Genomic DNA, 24,385 nt, shown 5'->3' with positions numbered 1-24,385 from the left:
TAAGAGGGAATTTTATAGCAAAACAATCCTACCTCAAGAAACAAGAAAAATCTCAAATAAACACCCTATCCTTAAACCTAAAGCAACTAGAGAAAGGAGAACAACAACAGCAACAACAACAAGTGAAAACCCAAAGTGAGTAGAAGGAAAGAAATCATAAAGATCAGAGCAGAAAAATGAAATGGAGATAAAACAGTCAATATTGATGGAACTCAAAGCTGGTTCTCAAACAGCTTCTATTTCCTTGTTATGACTTCTTAGATATGCCCATCATTTAAAAGTGAATGTTTAATTTCTAAACACATGGGTTTTTTTTAGTATCTTTGATATTAATTTCTCATTTAAAAGCTTTCTTCTCTGCAATCACCCTCTGTGGTTTTTCAGTCTACTAACTTTATTGAGGCTTTCAATGAGTAAGTCAAAGGTCTCTCTTGGTAAATGTCACATTGTACTTGAAAATATGTGGGTTTATTTTCAAAAGGTTTTGATATTGATCTCTAACATAATTCCACAGTGATATCATTTCATGCCAGTCAGAATGGCTGCTATCCAAAAGTCTACAAGTAATAAATGCTGGAGAGGGTGTGGAGAAAAGGGAACCCTCTTTCACTGTTGGTGGGAATGCAAACTAGTACAGGCACTATGGAGAACAGTGTGGAGATTCCTTAAAAAACTGGAAATAGAACTGCCATACGACCCAGCAATCCCACTGCTGGGCATACACAATGAGGAAACCAGAATTGAAAGAGACATGTGTACCCCAATGTTCATTGCAGCACTGTTTATAATAGCCAGGACATGGAAGCAACCTAGATGTCCATCAGCAGATGAATGGATAAGAAAGCTGTGGTACATATACACAATGGAGTATTACGCAGCCATTAAAAAGAATACAGTTGAATCAGTTCTAATGAGGTGGATGAAACTGGAGCCTATTATACAGAGTGAAGTAAGCCAGAAAGAAAAACACCAATACAGTATACTAACATATATATATAGAATTTAGAAAGATGGCAGTGATAACCCCGTATGCGAGACAGCAAAAGAGACACAGATGTTTAGAACAGTCTTTTGGACTCTGCAGGAGAGGGAGAGGGTGGGATGATTTGGGAGAATGGCATTGAAACTTGTATAATATCATATATGAAACGAATCACCAGTCCAGGTTCGATGCAGGATATAGGATCCTTGGGGCTGGTGCACTGGGATGACCCAGAGGGATGGTATGGGGAGGGAGGTGGGAGGGGGGTTCAGGATGGGGAACACGTGTATACCTGTGGCAGATTCATGTGGATGTATGGCAAAACCAATACAATATTGTAAAGTAATTAAACTCCAATTAAAATAAATAAATTTATATTAAAAGAAAGAGAACAGACTCTATAATTTTAATAGCTTTAGACTATGAAATTTTTGAACCTGGTCTTATGTCTCTGGATACGTTCTAGTGTCTCCTAGTTCATAGTCTATGGGAACTTGAATAGAATTTGTATCCTACTGCTGTGTGAAAATTGCATAAATCTTAATTATGGTGAATTTGCTCATAGTGCTTTTTAGGTCTACTATATCTTTCTATTTCTCTATTCATTCCATTCATTTTTGAGTGTTTGATATTGAAACTCCAACTAAAAATCTTAATTTATATATTTAAAAAATAATTGTAATATATAGTAGAAATATATGTAACCTTCCATGTTTTCCAAGTCTCCTGTAAATGTGTTACCATGTTTTCATGATTTAAAAAGCAAAAAATAAAAAACAATATAAGCTGGTTCTTTTGGAATATATACAAAATTCTTATGTATTTAGCCAGACTCATCAAGAAAAAAGAAAGAAGACTCAAATCAATACAGTTAGGGGCTTGCCTGGAGGTCCAGTAGCTAGGACTCCATGGCCGCATTGCAGGGAGCCTAGGTTTGCTCCTTGGTCAGGGAACTAGATCTCGCATGACGCAACTAAAGATCCTACATGCTGCAATGAAGATCTAAGACCCTGTGTGCCAGAACTAAGACTTGGTGGAGCCAAATACATAAATATTTTTTAAAATATATCAATTAAATTAAACATTGTTTGTTAATTGGCTATAAACCCCAGTACAAATAAAAAGTTTTTAAAAATCAATATAACTAGAAATGAAAATGGAGAAGTTATGATGGCTACCACAGAAATACAAAGGATCATAAGAGATTACTACAAGCAACTATATGCCAATAAAATGGACAACCTAGAAGGAATGGAAAGATTTTTAGAAGAATATAGCCTACAGAAACTGAACTAGGAAGAAATAGAAAATATGAACAGACCAATAACAAGTAGTGAAATTGAAACTCGTATTAAAAAAATCTTCCAACAAACAAAAGCCAGGGGCCAAATGGCTTCATATGTGAAATTCTTTCCAACATTTAGAGAACACCTAATACCTGTCCTTCTCAAACGCTTAAAAAAATTGCAGAGAAAGGAATATTCCCAAGCTCATTCTACAAGGCCACCATCACCCTGAAACCCAAACCAGACAAAGATATCACAAAAGAAGAAAATTATAGACCAATATCACTGATGAACATAGACACAGAAATCCTCAACAAAATACTAGCCTACAGAATTCAACAACACATTAAAAGGATCATACACAATGACCAAATAGGCTTTATCCCAGAAATGCAAGGATTCTTCAATATATACAAATCAATGTGATATATCATATTAAAAAATTGAAGATTAAAAACCATAAGACCATCTTAATAGACGCAGAGAAATCTTTTGACAAATTCAACACCCATATGTAAAAACTCTCCAGAAAGTAAGCTTAGAGGAAACCTACTTCAATGTAATAAAGGCCATATATGACAAACCTACAGCTAATATCATAGGTGAAAAGCTGAAAAACAATCCCGTTAAAATCAGAAACAGGACAAGGGATGTTCACTCTTGCCACTTTTATTCAATATAGCTTTAAAGTCCTAGAATGGCCATCAGATAAGAAAAAAATTAAGGAATTCAAATTGGAAACAAAGAACTAAAACTGCCACTATTTGCAGATGACATACTATACATGTTGTTGTTTAGCTGCTAAGTCAAGTCCAGCTATTTTGTGACCTCTTGGACTGTCCAGGCTCCCCTGCGCATGGGAATTCCCAGGCAAGATATACAGGAGTAGTTCGCTGTTTCCTTTGCCATGAGATCTCCCTGACCCAGGAGTCAAGTCTGTGACTTCTGCTTGGCAGTGAGTTTCTTTTTTTGCCTTTTAAGTTATATTTAATTTAATTTTTAAATTAATTTATTTTAATTGGAGAATAATTATAATATTTTGATGATTTTTGCCATAAATCAACATGAATCAGCCTTGGGTACACATGTGTCCGCCATCATGAACCCCCCTCCCACATCCCTTCCCACCCCATCCCTCTGGGTTGTTCCATATCACCAGCTTTGAATGCCCTGCTCATGCATCGAACATGCTCTGGTCATCTGTTCTACATATGGTAATATACATGTTTCAATGCTAATCTCTCAAATCATCCCACCCTCGCCTTCTCCCACAGAGTCCAAATTCTTTACCACTGATCCACCAGGGAAGCCCAGTACTATACATAGAAAACCCTAAAGATGCTATCAGAAAACTACTAGGGCTCCTCAATAAATTTGGTAACGTTGCAAGCTATAAAATTAACATACAGAAGTCTCTTGCATTCCTACACACTAACAATGAAAAATCAGAAAGAGAGATTAAGGAAACAATCTTATTTACCATTGCAACAAAAAGAATAAAAATCCTAAGAATAAACCTACCTCAGGAGGCAAAAGACCTGTGATTGGAAAACTATAGGATACTAATGAAAGAAATCAAAGAAGACACAAACAGATGGAGAGAGGTACCATATTCTTGAAGTGGAAGACTCAATATTGTCAAAATGACTATACTACCCAAAGTAATCTACAGGTTCAATGCAATTTTTATCAAATTACCAATGGCAATATTCACAGAATTAGAACAAAAATTTTTACAAATAGTATGGAAACACAAAAGATTCTGAATAGTCAAAGCAATCTTGAGAAAGATAAATGGAGTTTGAAGAATCAGGCTTCCTGAATTTAGCCTATGTAACAAAGCTACAGTCCATCAAAGCAATATAATACTTGTACAAAAATAGAAATATAACTCAATGGAACAGGATTGAAAGGCCAGAAAGGAAGCCATGCACCTATGATCCATTAATCTATAACACAGGAGTCAAGACTATATAATAGAGGAAAGACAGTTTCATCAATAAATAATGCTGGTAAAACTGGGCAGATACATGTTAAAAAATGAAATTAGAACACTCTTTAACACCACTCACAAAAATAAACTCAAAACAAATTGAAGACCTAAATGTTAGACCAGATACTACAAAGCTCTTAGAGGAATATATGGACAGAACTCTCTCTGACATAAGTGATAATGGGATCTTTTCTGATCCACCACCTACTGTAATGAAAATAAAATAAAAAGAAAGATAAGTGAATGGGGCCTAATTAAACTTAAAAGCTTTTTCACAGCAAAGGAAATCACAAACAAGATAATAACCCTCAGAATGGGAGAAAATATTTGCAAATGACACAGCCATCTTCTAGGGATTAATCTCCAAAATATACAAACAGCTCATTCAGCTCAATATCAAAACAACAAACCACCCAACCAAAAAATGGTCACAGGACCTACATGGACAAGACCAAAATATTTCTCCAAAGGAAAAAAATACAGATGGTCAACAAACACATGAAAACAGACTCAACATCACTAAATTATTGGCTAATGCAAATCAAAACTGCAATGAGGTATCACCTCACACCAGCTAGAATGGCCATCATCAAAAATTCTACAAACAATAAATGCTGGAAAGGGTATGGAGGAAAGGGAACCATCCCACAGCTATTGATGAAAATGTAAATTGACACAGCCACTGTGGAGAACAGTATGGAGGTTTCTCAAAAAATAAAACATAGAGCTACCATATGACCTAGCAATCCCATTTCTAGGCATATATCCAAAGAAAACCATAATTCAAAAGGATGCATGCATCCTGATGTTCACTGCAGAATGATTTACAATAGCCAGGACATGGAAGCAACCTCAAAGTCCACTGAAAAAGGAATGGAGAAAGAAGATGTAGTACAAATATACAATGGAATATTACTCAGCCATAAAAACGAACAAAACAGTACCATTTGTGGAGATGTGGATGAACCTAGATGAACCTGATGAACTCTGTCATACAGAGTGAAATCAGAAAGAGACAAATGTTGTACAGTATCACTTACATGTGAAAATGGTAGAGATGAACTTATTTGCAAAGTAGAAATAGAGTCACAAATGTAGAGAACAAACTTATGGTTATCAAGAGGGGAAGGGATGGGGTGGGATAAATTGGGAGATTGGGACTGAAATGTATACATTACTAATTAGAACTTACTGTATAGCACAGGGAACTCTTACTCAGTGTTCCTGTGGTAACCTAAATGGGAAGGAAATTGAAAAAGAGTAGACATATGTATGACTGATTCATGTTTCAGTACAGCCAGATACTAGCACAACATTGTAAAGCAACTATATTCCAATAAAAATTAATTTATAAAATAAATTTTAAAATGAAAAAAGAGGCAGAGACCAATATAGATGATATTAATATAATGCTCGGGGGAAATGATATGATTCCTGTACTTGTTGGCAAGGGACTGAAACCAGATTCAGAGATGCTTGGTTTAACAAGATTTTGGGCAGTTGCCAGTGAGGTCACTCAAAAAGGAGGGTTTCAAGCAAACTATTGCTCCCTTGGGAAACATGTATTTGTAACTTCTCAGTTCTTAAGGCGGACTTCCAAGCCCGTATCACAGAGAGTGGGTTGCCAAAGTATCATTAATAGAGAGTCCAGCAGAGAACGTCTCCCAACCAGCCTCTCAGGTATGATGACAAAGCCAGTGAACAAGAGAAATCTAGTAGGAAGGCTCTGGAGTATCCAGACAGACTAAGGAGTCTACTGCATGGCAAGAAAAGGGATCTGACAGTCACACAGAACTAACATTATTCCTGTGATTCAGGTTGGAGGATGCTGCATCCTCCTCCGTAACCCATTTCTAAAGGTGGTTCAGCCTTGCCTCCCTTCCTTACCAACTTCCCCTCTCCATACGAGGCCACCCTCTTATTTCTAGCCTTTGGTAAGTCTTCTAGTCCTATATCAACTTACCACTCAACTATACTGTAATCATAATAGAAACAGACATAAAATAACAAGCCCCTGGGTGTCATTTCTCCATTCTCTGGTTTCTCTGTTTCTCACAATTCTCCAGTTATTTGAAGGACCTGGCAAAAGACCATACCCACCTATAAAAGGGCTGCTGTTTAAAGTAAGTGTAAACACAGAAACAAAATATGAAACAAAAAAGATTTTATGTAACTTATATTTTTTATTCCAACCTAATTTTGGCTTTATTCCTCACCTCCCATTCCCATTCTCTTACTATAAATCCAAACATGGTTTTTATTTTTTTAACAAAATGTTTAAAGTCATGATTATCTAGAGTCATACCATTTTCTTTTATCCTAAAGGGGGGAGAAACAGCTTTTGTTCTGGTGCTGCATTTTCAAATGCATACAGCATTAAGTGCACATTAATATATTCCTTAGAAGCTATTTAAAATACAACCCTTCATCCTTTGAGGTTATTGACATCTTTATAGTTCACTGACGTATCTATAATACATTATTCATTTTCATGAGTGAAGTGGTAACTGTAATAAAAAACAGGATTTTAATCCCTGAGGTGCCAGTTTAAATGGAAGAAGTTGCGATTACAATACAAGATTTGAAAATAGGCCTTAAATATGGATCATGCTATCTGGATCAAAATCACCTCCATGGCAGTCATTTAAGTTGCATTTACTAAGTTAAGGTAACCCTGCTCTTCCTAGCCCTCTTGCTATAATAATATTTCCTTTTCTATAGAAATAAAACATAGCAAGGAAGTCTGCAGAAACTTCTGAGATCCTCAGAAATCAAGAGAAACCACAAGTCCCATTCCTCTAATCTCCATCCACATTGCTGGAGAGGGTTTTTAGCACCATTCCAAGATCTAGAAAGGTTGATGAAACGACTTGGTTTTTCTACTTCTCCATGTAGCCAAAAGGGACAGATCTGTCATACGGTCTCCAAAATGACAGTGTCCTGCTTCTCTCTGCCACCATAACATTAGCAGAACTGCATTCCACTCTTAGTGCCCACTGTCTCTGCGGGGCCTTTTCTCTCCCAGGCAGCTAAACAGTGGGGTGCGGGTTCCTGCTCCTGACCCTAGTAGTAGCGGTTCAGGCTCCTGGTGCCGGGAACCTCAGGCTGGCCATTCATCCAAATCTCCCTGATGATACGTTCCCGCTCCTCCAGCCGCTGGGCTCGCTCCAGCTCCTCCACTGAGGTGAAGACATTCTTGTTCAAAGTCCTTTCAAAGCGCCGATGTCTCCTGACTGATATGTCAGATGCTGCATCCAAGCTGCCATCCTCACTGTCGCTGCTGTTGCTGCTGCTTTCTTGGTCCTTCAGAAACTTCTGGGAATGCTGACAGCAGTCTGTGTGGCAAGAGATCCTCATCACCAAGGCAGCTAGGGTGAGGACCAGTCCAATACACACACCAGAGACAAAGTACAGAGCTGCTCCCTCGGGATTTTCTGTTGGAGAAGGAGGAAGAAGAGAACATTTGAAAGATGACAACTATATATTCAGAGAGCAAATATGACTTCAGCACAGGATGGACCCCTCTCACCAGGCCCCAAAGCTTTGATGGCTGCAAACAATGCCTTCTCATGTGACAAATTGCATTGTGTATTTAAATACAATTTTCAACAAATAGTGTGGATAAAGACTGTATGGGCTTCTTTCACTATTCTTGCAACTTTAACTTTGAAATTATTTGAAAATGAAAAGTTAAAAAATGAAAAAATATTATTTAGCATCTACTATAAGCAAGTAATTGTGCTTAGATGCCATTTGCTTATATTACACAAATCTTTGCTTCTGAATTTTCTCCTGACACTCCTTGAATTATCTTTTAACCGTAGTTGTAGGCAACTTCAGACATGATCCTTACCTCTCAGTAATCATACTCTTACATAAGACCTTCCCCCCCAGGGCTGGACCTAGTGACTTACTTCTAACAGAAGTGATGGATGACTTGAGATTAGGTAACCTAAGACTGACTTCCAACTCACTCATGCTCTCTCTTTCTCACCCATTTGCTCTGAAGCAGTCAGTTCCCATGCTGTACTGAGCTGTACTACAGAGAGGCCCACATAGTGAGGAACTAAGGGTGGCCTCTGACTAACAACCTTCAAAGAACTGGACTGCACCAATAGCCACGTATGTGAGGTTGGAGGTGTATGAATATGTGTATATGTCTTCTAAATTTTCTTTCGCTTAGCTGTATTTTTTAAGTATTCTATACTTATTAATGTCACACTTGTAATAAGTAATGTTATTTTACTGGAACATAAAATTTTAAAGTGAATCATGTCCTGGTGGATCCTTGAGGTGGCCACAGCCCTGGTCTTGCAGCAATCTTGTGGAACCCCTTCAACAGAGAACCCAGCTAAGCAAATCCCAGATTCCTGACTTACAGAAACTGAGAAAATAAACACTTGTTTTAAGATACAGAGTGTCCCTGAATTACATCATAGTAATTCAAGTTATGCCCCAACCACTGATGCTGAAGAAGCTGAAGTTGGATGGGTCTATGAAGACCTACAAGACTTTCTAGAACTAACACCAAAATAAGATGTGCTTTTCATCATAAGGGATTGGAATGCAAAAGTAGGAAGTCAAGAGATACCTGGAGTTGTTACTCCAAGACAAGTTTGGCCTTGGTATACAAAATGAAGCCAGGCAAAGTCTAACAGAATTTTGCCAAGAGAATGTACTGGTCATAGCAGACACCCTCTTCCAATAACACAAGAGATGACTCTGCACATCTGAACACTCTGAACATCACTAGATGGTCAATACCAAAATCACATTGATTATATTCCTTACAGCAGAAGATGGAGAAGCTTTATACAGCCAGCAAAAACAAGATCAGGAGCTGACTGTGGCTCAGATCATAAACTCCTTATTGCTAAATTCAGGCTTAAATTGAAGACAGCAGGGAAAACGAATAGGCCATCCAAGTATGACCTAAATCAAACTCCCTATGATTATACAGTGAAAGTGACAAATAGATTAAAGGAATTGGATCTGATAGAGGGCCTGAAGAACTATGGACAGAAGTTCATAACATTGTACAGGAGGCGGTGACCAAAATCATCCCAAAGAAAAAGAAATGCAAGAAGGCAAAATGTTTGTCTGAGAAAAGAAAAGAAGTGAAAAGCAAAGAAAGGGAAAGATATACCCATCTGAAAGAAGTTACAAATAATAGCAAGGAGAGATAAGAGCCTTCTTGAGTAAACAATGCACAAAAAATAGAGGAAAACAATAGAATGGGAAAGACTAGAGATCTCTTCAAGAAAATTAGAGATACCGAGGGAACATTTCATGCAAAGATGGGCACAATAAGGGCAGAAACAGTAAAGACCTAGCAGAAGAAATTAAGAAGTGGCAAGAATATATAGAAGAACTGTACAAGAAAGATCTTAATAACATAGACAACCATGATGGTGTGGTCACTCACCTAGAGCCAGACATCTTGGACTGTGAAGTCAAGTGGACCTTAGGAAGCATTACTGTGAACAAAGCTAGTGGAGGTGATGGAATTCCAGCTGAGCTTTTTCAAATCCAAAAAGATGATGCTGTGAAAGTGCTGCACTCAATAAGCCAGCAAATTTGGAAAACTCAGCAGTGACCACAGGACTGGAAAAGGTGAGTTTTCATCCCAATCCCAAAAAAGGGCACAACTGTGTTCATTTCACATGCTAGCAAGGTAATCCTCAAAATCCTTCCTGCTAGGCTTCAACAGTACTTGAACTGAAAGTTTCCAGATGTACAAGCTGGATTTAGAAAAGGCCGAGAAACCAGAGATCAAATTGCCAACATCTGTTGCATCATAGAAAAAGCAAGAGAATTCCAGAAAACACCTACTTTTGCTTCATTGACTATGCTAAAGCCTTTGGCTGTGTGGATCACAACACACTGTGGAAAATTCTGAAAGAGATGGGAATACCAGACCACCTTACCTGCCTCCTGAGAAATCTGTATGCAGATCAAGAAGCAACAGTTAGAACCGGACATGGAACAATGGACTGGTTCCAAATTGGGAAAGGAGTATGTCAAGGCTGTGTATCACCCTACTTATTTAACTTATGTGCAGACTACATCATGTGACATGCTGGGCTTGATAAATCACAGGCTGGAATTGAGATTGCCAGGAGTAATATCCATAACCTCAGATATGCAGATGACACCACACTAATGGCAGAAAGCAAAGAACTCAAGAGCCCTTTAATTAAGGTGAACAAAGAGAGTGAAAAAGCTGGCTTAAAATTCAACATTCAAAAAATGAAGATCATTGCATCCGGTCCCATCAGTTCATGGCAAATAGATGGGGAAATAATGGAAATAGTAAGAGACTTTATTTTCTTGGGCTCCAAAATCACTGATGATGGTGATTGCATCCATGAAATTAAGACACTTGCTCCTTGGAAGAAAAGTTCTGACAGATCTAGACAGCGTGTTAAAAAATAGACATCACTTTGCCGACAAAGGTCCGAATAATCAAAGCTATGGTTTTCCAGTAGTCATGTACAGATGTGATATGCACAGTAGTCATGTACGTCATAAAGATGACCGAGTCTGAAGAATTGGTGGTTTTAAATTGCAGTGCTGGAGAAGACTCTTGAGAGTCCCTTGGACAGCAAGGTGATCAAACCAGTCAATCCTAAAGGATATCAACCCCGAATATTCATTGGAAGGACTGATGGCGAAGCTGAAGCTGAAGCTCCCATACTTTGGCCATCTGATATGAAGAGCTGTCTCATTGGAAATGACCCTGATCCTGGGAAAGATTGAGGGTAGGAGAAGGAGGCGACAGAGGATGACATGGTTGAATGGCATCATTGACAATATGATTGCATCATAATGCACCCATTATGACTCAATGGACATAAGTCTGAGCAAGTTCCAGGAGATGGTGAAGGACAGGGAAACCTAGCGTCATGGTGAGGTCTGTGGGTTTGTAAACAGTCAGACAAGACTGAGCGACTGAACAACAACAGCCTTCTTTATGGTCCAATTCTCACATCCGTACATGACTACTGGAAAAATTATAGCTTTGACTGAAGTGAAGTGAAGTCGCTCAGTCGTGTCTGACTCTGCGACCCCATGGACTATAGCCCATCAGGTTCCTCCATCCATGGGATTCTCCAGGCAAGAATACTGGAGTGGGTTGCCATTTCCTTCTCCAGGGGATCTTCCCAACCCAGGGATCAAACCCAGGTCTCCCACATTGCAGGCAGATGCTTTAACCTCTGAGCCACCTAAAGAGGTGGCTTTGACTACTGGCCATCATAAAGTCTATAAACAATAATTGGTGGAAAGGGTGTGGAAAAAAGGGAAACCTCTCATGCTGTTGGTGGGACTGTAAATTGGTACAGCTACTATAGAGAACAGTACAGAGGTTCTTTTAAAAACTAAGAACAGAGCTACCATATGCTATGCTATGCTATGCTAAGTCACTTCAGTCGTGTCCGACTCTGTGTGACCCCATAGATGGCAGCCACCAGGCTCCCCCGTCCCTGGGATTCTCCAGGCAAGAACACTGGAGTGGGTTACCATTTCCTTCTCCAGTGCACGAAAGTGAAAAGTGAAATCGAAGTTGCTCAGTCGTGTCCGACTCTTAACGACCCCATGGACTGCAGCCTACCAGGCTCCTCAGTCCATGGGATTTTCCAGGCAAGAGTACTGGAGTGGGGTGCCATTGCCTTCTCCGAGAGCTACCATATGAACTAGCTATCCCACTCCTGAGCATATATCGAAGAAAATCATGGTTTGAAAGGATATATGCAACCCAATGTTCATTGCAGCACTGTTTACAATAGCCAAAACATAGAAGCAACTTAATCTCCATTGACAGACGAATGGGTATACATATAGATACACACACACACACACACACACACACACAATGGAATATTATTCAATCATTAAAAAGAATGAAATGACATTTGCAACAACATGGATGCACCTGGAGATTATCATACTAAGTGAAGTAAGTCACACAGAGACAGGCAAGTATCACGGTATTGTTTATATACAGAACCTCCCAAAATGATGCAAATGAGCCTATTTTTATTAGCAGATACAGGGACAATTGAAGAGGACCGTCCCTTGTGGGGCCTCAGTTCTTCTTAAGAACACTAAGAAGAATCTGAGGTCTTATAAGAACACCTCAAGGGAGAGGTGGGCCAAGCCAAGAGAGGCACTGGTGCCAGAATGAGGAGGTACAGGGATTTTCAAGAGAGGGCTTTTACATACTCATTTAGGCATGCGTGGACTGACAAGTTTTTATTCAAGATTTCTCGTTTCTTGAGGTAAAATTGTATTGCTATAAACTTCCCATTTAGAACTGCTTTCTGCTGAATTCCATAAGTTTTGGACCATTGTGTTTTCATTTGTCTCTTAAGTATTTTTTATTTCTTCTTTGATTTCTTCAGTGATCCAATGGTTATTGAGTGGTAATTATTTAGCTGCCACGTGTTGGGGTTTTTTAGAGGTTTTTTTTTAATATAAATTTATTTATTTTAATTGGAGGTTAATTACTTTACAATATTGTATTGGTTTTGCCATACATCAACATGAATCCGCCACAGGTGTACACGTGTTCCCCATCCTGAACCCTCCTCCCTCCTCCCTCCCCATACCATCCGTCTGGGTCATCCCACTGCACCAGTCATAATTTATTTCTAATCACACAGTGTTGGGATCAGAAAAGATGCTTGATATAACTTTGATTATCTTAAATTTACGATGGCTTGCCTCGCAGCACAGCACGTAGTCAATCATGGACAATGTTCTGTGTGCACCTGAGTAGTCTTCTGCTTTTGGGTAGAATGCTCTATAAACATCAATAAAGTCCAACCTCCTTAAAGTGTCATTTAAGGTCTGTGTTTCCTTATTAATTTTCTGTCCAGATGATCTGTCCATTGATGAAAATAGGGTACTCAAGTCCCACACTATTATTGTGTTACTGTCAATTTCTCCCTTTATGTTTATTAGTATTTGCCTTACATATTGAGGCACTTCTATGTTGGGTGCATATATAATTGTTATATCTTCTTGGATTAGACCCTTGATCATTACGTAGTGTCCTTCTTTGTCTCTTAAAATAGTCTTTGTCTTAAAGTCTATTTTGTGTGATATGGTATTGCTACTTCAGCTTTCTTATGAATTCCATTTGCATGGAATACCTTCTCCCACCCCCTTATTTTCAGTCTGTAGATGTTCCTAGGTCTGAGGTGGGCTCTTCTGGATGACATATATATGGGTCTTGTTTCTGTATCCACCTCAGCAAGTCTATGTCTTTTGGTTGGTGCATTTAATCCATTTACATTTAAGGTAATTATTAATATGTATTATCCTATTCCTATTTTCTTAATTGCTTTGGGTTTATTTTCTATAGGTAGATCTTTTCCTTCTCTGTGTTTCCTGCCTAGAGAAGTTCTTTTAACATTTGTAAAACTGGTTAAGTGGTTCTGAATTCTCTTATCTCTTGCTTGTCTGTAAAGCAACTGGGGTGGGGTTTAGATATCAGCTTGAATCTTTTTCAGCTGGGCCCCCCTCAGTTGCTCATGCCTAACTTCCTACCTAAAATTTACCAAACAGAAACTGACTCACAGAATTGGAAAAAACTTATGGTTATCAAAGGGGAAAGGTAGAGGAGAGGGATAAACTCAGACTGTGGGACTGAGATACACAAAATACTATATTTTAAATAGATAACCAACAAGGACCAACTGTATAGCATAGGGAAATCTGGTCAATATTCTATAATAACCTAAATGGGAAAGGAATTTCAAAAAGAACAGATATATGTATATTTTCAGCTGAATCATTTTGCTGTACACCTGGAACTAACACAACATTGTAAATATAGTCCAATATAAAATAATTTTTTTTAAGTAAATGCATCTTGACTTATAATATTTTCAACTTACAGTGGGTAAGTTAAGGAAGATCTGTAATTTACTATGCAACAATAGATAACTTTTACAATCATAGATTGAAAGCCAGTGTGGGCATTTTTGAATGACCTCATCAGGTTAATTTGTGGGGAAGTAATTTAAGCTCTTCCTTGGTGAGAGAGAAAAATAAACATTCTGCTGATGAGCAATATAATTGGTGGGTCCAGTGATGATCCCTGTATGATGTGCTCAAAACCCTGTATTTGTGTGTTTTTAAAGAATATAAGTGGGATTATATATTATTTATATTTGCTTTTTAAACTTAAAAATATTTATTAGAAAGGTTTCAACATATGCCAATAGCATTCTTTTTGACTGTTGCATATTTTTCTGTAGTATAGACATCAAAGTTTATTTAACCTTTTGCTTGTTGATAGCATATAAACTGTTTTCAGTTTTTCATTGTTACAATTAATGCTAGAGTCGTATCTTTGTGTCCTTGTACACATCTCTTTATGTACATGTAGAATTATTTCTACAGGTTAATTAATTTAGAAACAGAACTTTGCATCAAAGGGCTTAGGCATTCTGAGGTTTTATACATTTCAAATTTTACCTAAAAATGGTTCTCTCAGTTTGAACACAGCATATTGAACCCATGTGTTTATGATCCCTCCTTCTCTCTGAAATCCCCACTGAAATGACAGTGACATATATAAAATAGATTCAAATTATAGGTATTTTTATGAAGAAAAAAATAGAGAAGAAAATAGAAGACATGAAGAGTCAACGTAAGTGTAGCCAACAAACAGTGTAATATAATGAAAAAGGAGTGACGTCAACATCATGGTAGTGTGAGTCTACTTTTTGTCCCTTCTTTTTAAACAAACACAAACAAGAGCACCTCTGTGGGCACAGTGTGATCTATCAACATAAACCAAAGGACCGGGGAGAAATCTCGCCTACCTGTTCATCTGGTAACAGATAAATCCTTGGTTTGGTTTGCAGAATCAGCAGAGTGAGCAAACCTGCCCCAACAACTCCCAGCCATAACTGAGGAAAACCTGGAGATTTCTGATTTAGGAAAATACTCGCAGATGAGGGAGAATTTGTAAAAGTCCAGCCCTATGGAGGTGATCAGAGCACACCACTGGAGGGAACACACACACACACACACACACACACACACACACGACTCTGAATGTAGCAGAGAGGGAAAAAGGAACTTGATCAGCTCTGCCCCTCCCCACAAGCTGACACAATAAGAGACTGAACTATCTCATGATGACTTCTCCACAGGTGAAAAGGAGATGTAGTGAGTGCACGGCTACCCCAGCTGTACTAGATGCTGCACACAAGAAATCCACTTTTCTCCAGAAACAGTAAGAGTACTGGAAGCGGGGACCTCCATTACTGGGAGGCAGGGGAGAGATCAGGAAAGGCTAAATAAGAACATCAAAAGGTCATGGGTCCTACTGTCTGTGCTCAGAGCTTCAGCAGGAAGTCCACTTAAGAGCCCCTGGGAGGCTCAGCCAAGGATCTCCCCACTAGCGGGTGGTCACCCTCAATGTCCCAAGAACTAAAACCATACCTCCCCTCACTCTAGGGTGGCTTCTGTGGGCAGAGACTGGTAGCAGGAGCAAGTACAGTAAAAGGAGTGCTATGACAAAAACAGACCAGGATCTGTTGGCAAAAGAGAAAACCAAACTTGAGCTATAGCTCTACTTTCTGGAAAAACAAGAGAGGTTTCTAGCAGCTAGCAACGTGAGTTGTAAAAACCACAGAAGACATAAAAGCTTATGAATTCTGCCACATGAGGGAGCAAGAAGTGCAAAGCAGGTGTATAAATACGAGGTCAGAGAGAACCCCAGAGAGAACAGGATTAACAAACAGTATATACCCTATCTGAAGGCAACTAGCGAAGATTTGAGGAAGTGTCTGATACAAGAAAGGAAGAATCAAGAAAACACATCACCAAAAGATAATCCATCGATAACCGAGCTCAAAAGTAGAAACAAAATTATAATTGATCCAATAAGGAATTAAACATAGCTGTTTTGAGGAAACTATAGACTACAAGAAACACAGAAGACAATTCAATGAAACCAAGGGGAAAATGCATGCACAAAATGAGAAATTCAGCAAAAAGTTAAAAACCATAAAAAAGAACCAAACAGAAATTCCAGAACTGAAGAATTTGATGATTAAAATAAAAATGCAATAGAGAGAATCTGCAGCAGGGTAGATCAAAGACTAGCAACCAAGAAGATAGTGATTTTGAAATAACCCAATCAGAGGCGAACAGAGAAAAAAGAATGAAAAAGTGGGAAGAAAAGTGTGTGTAATCTATGGGATTCAATCAAATGTACAAATATTTAGCATAATTGGAGTTCCAAAAGGAGAAATGAGGGGCATTAAGTTTACTTAAAGAAACACTAGCTAAGTACTTCACAAACCTAAGGAGAGACATAGATAATCCAAGTTTACGAAATTAATAAGTCATCCTACTATCTCAATGCAAAAGATTACCAAGAACTCATTATCATGAAATTGTCAAAAATCAAAGAAAAAGAGAGAATCCTTAAAAAGCTAGAGGAAAAAAGATAGTAAACTTGCAAACGAACCCTCATTAGGCTATCAGAAGATTCATTGGCAGAAATGCTATATAGGTCAGGAGAGCATAGAATGATATATTCAAATTTTTGAAAGAAAGAAAGCCAGCCAAGAATATTTTATCTGGCAAAGTTATCCTTCAGATATCAAGGAGAAAATATGCTAATTGGTGATGTGCTGTGCTATGCTTAGTCACTCAGTTGTGTCTGACTCTTTGTGACCCCGTGCACTATAGCCTGCCAGGCTCCTCTGTCCATGAGGATTCTCCAGGCAAGAATACTGGAGTGGGTTGCCATGCCCTCTTCCACGGGAATCTTCCCAACCCAGGCATCAAACCCAGATCTCCCACATGGCAGGCGGATTCTTTACCATCTGAGCCACAAGGGAAGCCATTGGTGACATGAAAATATATTAAAGTATAAAACACACTGGTAAAGGTAAATATACTGTAAATGCAGTTTCAGATTTTTGAAAACTAATTCTGTAATAGCATGGTGTGTTAACCACTTAACTACAGTTTAAAGATTAAAGAGTATTAATAACTATAACACTATAATCTTTTAAAGAATCAGATCAGATCAGTCACTCAGTCGTGTCCGACTCCTTGCGACCCCATGAATCGCAGCACGCCAGGCCTCCCTGTCCATCACCAACTCCCGGAGTTCACTGAGACTCACGTCCATCGAGTCAGTGATGCCATCCAGCCATCTCATCCTCTGTCATCCCCTTCTCCTCTTGCCCTCAATCCCTCCCAGCATCACAGTCCTTTCCAATGAGTCTGTTCAAGAATACACAATATTAAAAAGAGGTGAACTGTGACATCAAAATGTAAAGAGGGGAGTAAAATGGTGGACATTTCATATGTGAACAAAAAGCTTTCAGTCTTTCACCAATTAGTATGTTAGCTTTGGGCCTGTCACATATTGGCTTTATTATACTGAGATGCATGCATGTGTGCTAAGTCGCTTCAGTCATGTCCGACTTTTTGTGAACCTATGGACTGTACTCTGCCAGGTTCCTCTGTCCATGGGATTCTTCAGGCAAGAATACTGGAAAGGGTTGCCATGACCTCCTCCAGGTGATCTTCCTGACCCAGGGATCAAACCCTTGTCTCAAGCATCACCTGCATTGGCAGGCAGGTTCTTTTAACACTAGAGCCACCCAGGAAGCCCATACTGAGATATGTTCCTTATATACTCAACTTGTTTAGGGTTTATCATTAAGGAAAATTGAATTTTGTAAAATTCTTTTTCTGTATCTATTGAGATAATCAAGGAAAGAAAAGGAGATGAAATCATCATCTTACAGAGATACCTGCAGTCCCATGTTTATGGCAGCATTATTTACAACAACCAAGATACGGAAACAACCTATCAACAGACGAATAGATTAAAAAAATGTGAAATGTATTACAATATTATTCAGCCATTAAAAACAGGAGATTCTGCCATTTATAACATGGATGGACTTCAAAGGCATTATGCTAAATTAAATAAATCAGACAGAGAAAGACAAATAATGTATGATATCAGTAACACGTGGAATCTTAAAAAGTTGAACTCATAAAAGCAGAGTAGAATGCTGGTTACCAGGGGCTGAGGGGTGGGAGAACTATGTATATGTTCAAATGTACCCATTAGCAACTAGTAGATAAATTAGTTCTGGAGACCTAATGTAAGGCATAGTCATTATACACAACAATATTTATTATAGACTTCAAAATTTCTGAGAGACACGATCTTAATTGTTCTCATCACAAAAAAGAAAGATAATAATTATATGACATGAAATAGGTGTTAGCTAATGCTACAAGAGTGATCATGCAGCAACACAGAAATGTATAACTTTATACACTTATAAACCTTAAATCTATACAATATCATATGTCAAATTATATCTCAATTAAAGAAATAAAGGAAGGAAGGAATGAAAAGAAGGTAGAAGGAAGGGAAGGATGGAAGGGAGGGAGGGAGGGAGAAAAGAAAGAAAGGAAAGAAGAGAGGAGGAGGCTGAAATATTAAGAGTACTGTTCAGTTGCTAAGTTGCTAAGACTCTTTGCAACCCCATGGACTGCAGTACACCAGGAACCTCTGTCCTCCACTATCTCCCGGAGTTTGCTCAAATCATGTCCAATGAGTCAGTGATAATCTATAACCATGTCATCCTCTGCCACCCACTTCTCCTTTTGCCCTCAATCTTTCCCAGCATCCGAGTCTTTTCCAATGAGACAGCTCTTCGCATCAGGTGGCCAAAGAATTGGAGCTTCAGTTTCAGCATCAGTCTTTCCAATGAATATTCAGGGTTAATTTCCTTTAGGATTGAATGGTTTGATCTCCTCTCAAGAGTATTCTCCACCACAGTTCAGCACTCAATCTTCTTTATGGTCTAACTCTCATATCCGTACATAACTAGTGGAAAAACCATAGCTTTGACTATACAGACTTTGTCAGCAAAATGATGTCTCTGTTTTTTAATACACTGTCTAGGTTTGTCATAGTTTTCTTCCAAGGAGCAAGTCTTTTAATTTCATGGCTGTGGCACCATCCACAGTGATTTCGGAGCCCAAGAAGATAAAATTGTCACTGCTTCCACTTTTCTCCTTCTATTTGCCATGAAGTGATGGCAACAGAAAAAAATCCATCAAATCATCATAATCTCACAACCTGAATATAACTACACACTATGAAATACAGTGAAGTGAATTTTCTCCCTTCTTTCTCCTATATATATTTACTTGGTTATTGTCAGTTTATATACAACTTATATATTTTACTCTGGATATACTTTTTGGTTGCTTTTACAATGATTTTTTTTTTAAGAGTAGTTTTACACTCAGAGGAAAATCAAGAGGAAGGTACAGAGATATCCCATATACCTCCCAACCTTACACATGCAATAGCTTCCCCCATTATCAACATGTCCCATCAGAGTGGTACATTTGCTACATTTGGTACAATTACTATGTTTATTACACGAAACTACATAGACACATAATAACCCAAAGGCCAGTGGTTATACCAGGGCTTGCTCTTGGTGGTGAACTTTCTATCAGTTTCAAAAAACATATAATGACATGTATCCATCCTACAGAGCATTTTTACTATCCTAAAAATCCTGTGCTCCACCTACTCACCCTTCTCTCCAAGGATATACAGTTTATATAGTGTAAATGTCTCTGTATTGCTCCATAGTCTTCCAGTCAATCATACCTAATAATGGCTACATAGTATTCTACCCAGTGAATTCACCACACATTACAAAAACAGTTTCCTACCTTTGAATATTTAGGTTGTTGCCAATTTCTTTTTATGTTAAAAATGATGGAAGGAGCATTTTTGTGCTTAACACTACTTTCTTTTTTGCTTGTTTCACTTACAGCTTTTATAATGGATTCTCAGAATAGAAATCTTCATGTCAAAAGGATATATAATATTATACCTCTTAAAATACATTGCTAAGTGAATGTTCAAAAATGGTACATTGATTTGTCTTGCCAACAGCTATGTATGAAATTACCACTTTCACCAAACTCTCCAAGAAGATATATTCCAACTGCTGAAAAATTTTTTTAATTTTTTGTAAGTAAACGGTCACTTTATTTCACAAAAATTTATTGTGAGTCTACAATGCCTTTGACTTAGAGACATAAAGGTTGTTAGCCCTCACCAGATTTCCATATAAAGGGGAATACTAGAAAATCGAAATTACAATACTTTCTTAAATCCCCAAATTTGTGACTATCAATTGCACAATGGTGGGCTACACTCCCTCATTGCTGCGATCAGCTCTCTCAGGCCAATCTCATAGGAACAGTGATTCAAATTCTGGTTAAATATTACATGGCCTATACAGCTATACTGGCAGTTAAACATCCAAAGAATATTGGTTAAATAGAAAAATAATTCCCCAAAACTTATTCATTGAAAAAATTACCATAAGCAAAGTTAAATGACAAATGCTAAACTGGGGACATTATTTGGATTATGTAACAGAGATGAAGAGCTAATATATAAAGACTACCTAGAAAAAGCATTAAGAAAAAGACAATCAATAAAGGAAATGAACAAAAAATATTAATAGCTCACAGAAAAGTAAATACAAATAGCTCTTTAAAACACGTGAAAAGATGCTCACTGAAAGCGGGGGTTGGCACACTATGGTTCACAAGCCAAATCTGGCTAGTTAGCTGTTTTGTTACTTGCTCATAGCTATGCCCATTCGTTGACGTTTTGTCTATGTCTGCTTGCATGCTACAACAGACTTGAGAGTTAGAATAGAGACTGCGTATGGCCCACAAACCTAAAAATATTTACTACCTGGTTTTTTAAAGAAAAGTTTACTGACCTGTGACCTGGATAAAAAAAATTAAATGACATTTAGATACTATTTTTAATGTATCAGACTGTCAAAAATCCAACAGCTTGAAAATACTATAACAGGGTCTTCTCACACATCTTATGAACAGTAAATTTGTGAAACTTTTTAAATGGCAATTTGGTAATACTTATCTTAAGCAGTAATTTATTTATACTTGGTCAAGCAATTCTACTTTTGAGAATTTATTCTACAAATCCACTTGATCATGTATGTATGCCATGGTTATTTATTGCAGGTTTGTTTTCCCATTCAAAAAGATTCAAATCATTCCCACTGGAGGACTGGTTAAACCGATTCATCTATATAATGAAAACAGTATGTAGTTGTCTGAAAGAATGAGGAAGCTCTCTATATACTGATATTAAATACTTTTATAATATATGTTCGGTGAAAAAAAGTTAAGTACAATACAGTACATAGGACATGCTAACTGTCTATAAAAGTGGGGAGGACGAGACTGTTGAGCTCAGAGTTTCTTACATCTGCACAATGAGCACTGGAAAGGTGCAGAGAAGACTGGTAATACATCAAACTTTGGGACTGGAAGGAGGGGCAGCTCTGGAGTAAGACCTCTTACTATATGCCTTTTTATATTATTTGATCATTGAACAATATTCATTCACTAACTTGTTGAATACCTAATAGGTACCAGGCCCTATTCTTGTGCTAAGGATACGGCAGTCAATAAAAGAAACACATATCTCTGTGCTCCTGGGAGCTTACATTCTAGTAAGCTAGTAAGGAGATAGGTAATAAACAAGATAAATAAAATAGGTGGTATGTTAGATGGTGATAAGGAGAAAACAGAAAAACATAAGAAAGAAGATATGATATATTGAATGTATGCTGGAGGCAAGGAAGTTAACAGAGCGACCAGAATCTCACTTAAGAAGTATTGAGATTCTAAGATTTTTAGGGGAAAAAAAAATCTAAAAATGGAAGAGTGAGGCTGGAGAATGTATTATCAATTAAAAACACTGAATTAAAAAAGAGCAACCATTCAGTTTAATTTTTTAAACAATGCTCTTAGAAGTTATTAATATTAATTATTAATAAGATTATTATTGATGAGATTATATCCTTATTTTAATTTTCTGTATTATGATCTCAAAGGGTTGCTTTAAAGTAGTTAAAACAAGAAGTGTTTACTGCTCCAATTCAAGTGCTGAGATAGAGGAAAGTAAATGTGTAGGGAGAACATATGGATGATCCTTAGGTGGATGGGCACCTAGGTCAGAATGGGGAGTGAGGGGAGAAGATGGCTGAGTGAGTTCTAAAGACTAGGAAGGAGTTAGCCAATCCAAGACTGAATGAAAGAATTCTTGGAAAAGGGAATGACTATGCAAAAGTAAAGAGATGAGCAAAGGCCAGGCAGATGGTCCAGAATAACCCAAGTGAGGTCTTGGTCAGGGAGGACTATAACTAAATAAGAGTATGGAGATGTCAAGGTAAGCATTAAAAGCCCTGGTAAGCCATATAAAAAACTGCAGATTGGAGTACCTCAAACTATCCCTAAATCCCTTCTCCCTTGCTTGTCTCTCCTTGCTTGTCTTTCTCCTTTTCTAAATCTCAGCATGACTGACATCTTGGGATGGTTAATTCTTTGTCATTGGGGTTGTCTTATGCATTGCAGTATGTTTCTCTACCCACTAGATGCCAGTAACAGTCCCCCTTACCTGTTATTACAACCAAAAATATCTCCAGACATTGTCAGAAATCCCCTTATAGGGCAAAATCACCCCTGATTATGAACCACTGGTCTGGAAGTTGAAAAAGCTAGAATTCTCACTTTTCCAGCCTCCCTTGCAGCTAGAAACCACTACGTGACACAGGTCTAGCCAATGAAAGATGAGAGGTGGTCTACTGGAACTTCCTTCCTTTTTCATCCTTTCAATCCTTACTTGAAAGGTAAAAGAAACAGCAGCAATTATGCAGCCATGAGATGATAATCATAAAAGAAAAACCATGAGAGTCAGAGAAGCTGGCCCCTACATTTGTGAGCTAATGCTAGCAATCACCTACCTCCAGACTTTTCCCATAGGAGTGGGTTTGATAACTCCTATGCACTTAGGCTACCAAATTGAAGGTTTCTATTTTTGCAGCTAAAAACAATCCTAACTGTTAAAGCATACAAAAGTGTTTGGATTATTTCCTAGATTCTAAAAATTAAAAAGAATGTCATCATCATATCTACATTTTACATTTCACTACAAAACACAGGCAATAGAGGTTGGTAGACCATGGAAAATACCATTATGGCAAATCAGGCAAAAACATGAATGAGCTTAAGTCAACTCAGTGATAGTGGGAATAAAGTAGAAAGGATGCATTTCAGGGACATTGAAAGGTGAAATGGATCTTATAAATGAAATTGTAAATAATTGGATATGGGCAGTGAAGAAGATACATCAAAGGCTAAAACTCATACTTCTGGTGTAGGTGATGTCCTAGATGGAACACAAAATATAAGGAGCATATTTAATTTGTAAATGATGTTACTGACAAGAGATTAATTTCCAAAATATACAAATAGCTCATAAAGCTTAATATTAAAAAGATTAAAAATGGGCAGAAGACCTAAATAAACATTTTTCCTAAGAAGACCTACAGATGGCCAACAAATACATGAAAAGTGCTCCACAGTACTAATTATTAGAGAAAGGCAAATCAAAACTCTAATCAAAACCAGTCAGAATGGCCATCATTAAAAAGCCTGCAAATAATTAATGCTGGAGAGGGTGTGGAGAAAAAGGAACTGTCTTAACACTGTTGATGAGAATGTTATCTGGTGCAGCCACTATGGGAACAGTATAGAGGTTCTTTAAAAAACTAAAAATAGAGTTACCATATGATCCTGCAATCCCACTCTTGGGTATATATCTGGAGAAAACTCTAATTTGAAAAGACACATGCACCCCAATGTTCAAAGCAGCACTATTTACAATAGCCAAGACATGAAAGCAACCTAAATGTCCATCAACAGGTGAATGGATAAAAATATGGTGTGTATACACACACACACCACAATGGACTGTTACTTAGCCATAAAAAAAAAATGAAATGATGCCATTTACAGCAACATAGATGGATCTAGAGATTATCACACTAAGTGAGGCAAATTAGAGAAAGATAAATATCATTATATCACTTATATGCAGAATCTAAAAAATGATAGATAATGAACTTAATTACAAAACATAAATAGACTCACAGACACAGAAAACAAACTTGGAGGGACCTCCCTGGTGTTCCAGTGGCTAAGACT

General features: G+C 37.8%; 1 protein-coding gene across 1 annotated transcript in view; it reads right to left on the bottom strand.

Moving 5' to 3' along the window:
• Positions 1-6,422: 6,422 nt before the first annotated feature.
• Positions 6,423-24,385, bottom strand: part of EVA1A (eva-1 homolog A, regulator of programmed cell death) — an 89,040-nt gene continuing 71,077 nt past the window's right edge. Inside the window, exon 5 of the mRNA XM_061431373.1 lies at positions 6,423-7,695. Coding sequence (XP_061287357.1) covers positions 7,325-7,695 — 371 coding nt within the window. The 3' untranslated portion in view covers positions 6,423-7,324. The remainder of the gene's footprint in view (positions 7,696-24,385) is intronic.

The sequence above is a fragment of the Bos javanicus genome, chromosome 11 (assembly GCF_032452875.1).
Source record: "Bos javanicus breed banteng chromosome 11, ARS-OSU_banteng_1.0, whole genome shotgun sequence".
Classification (NCBI taxonomy): Eukaryota; Metazoa; Chordata; class Mammalia; order Artiodactyla; family Bovidae; genus Bos; species Bos javanicus.
Note: the sequence above shows the minus strand (reverse complement) of the source record. Positions and strands in the feature narration are given on the sequence as shown.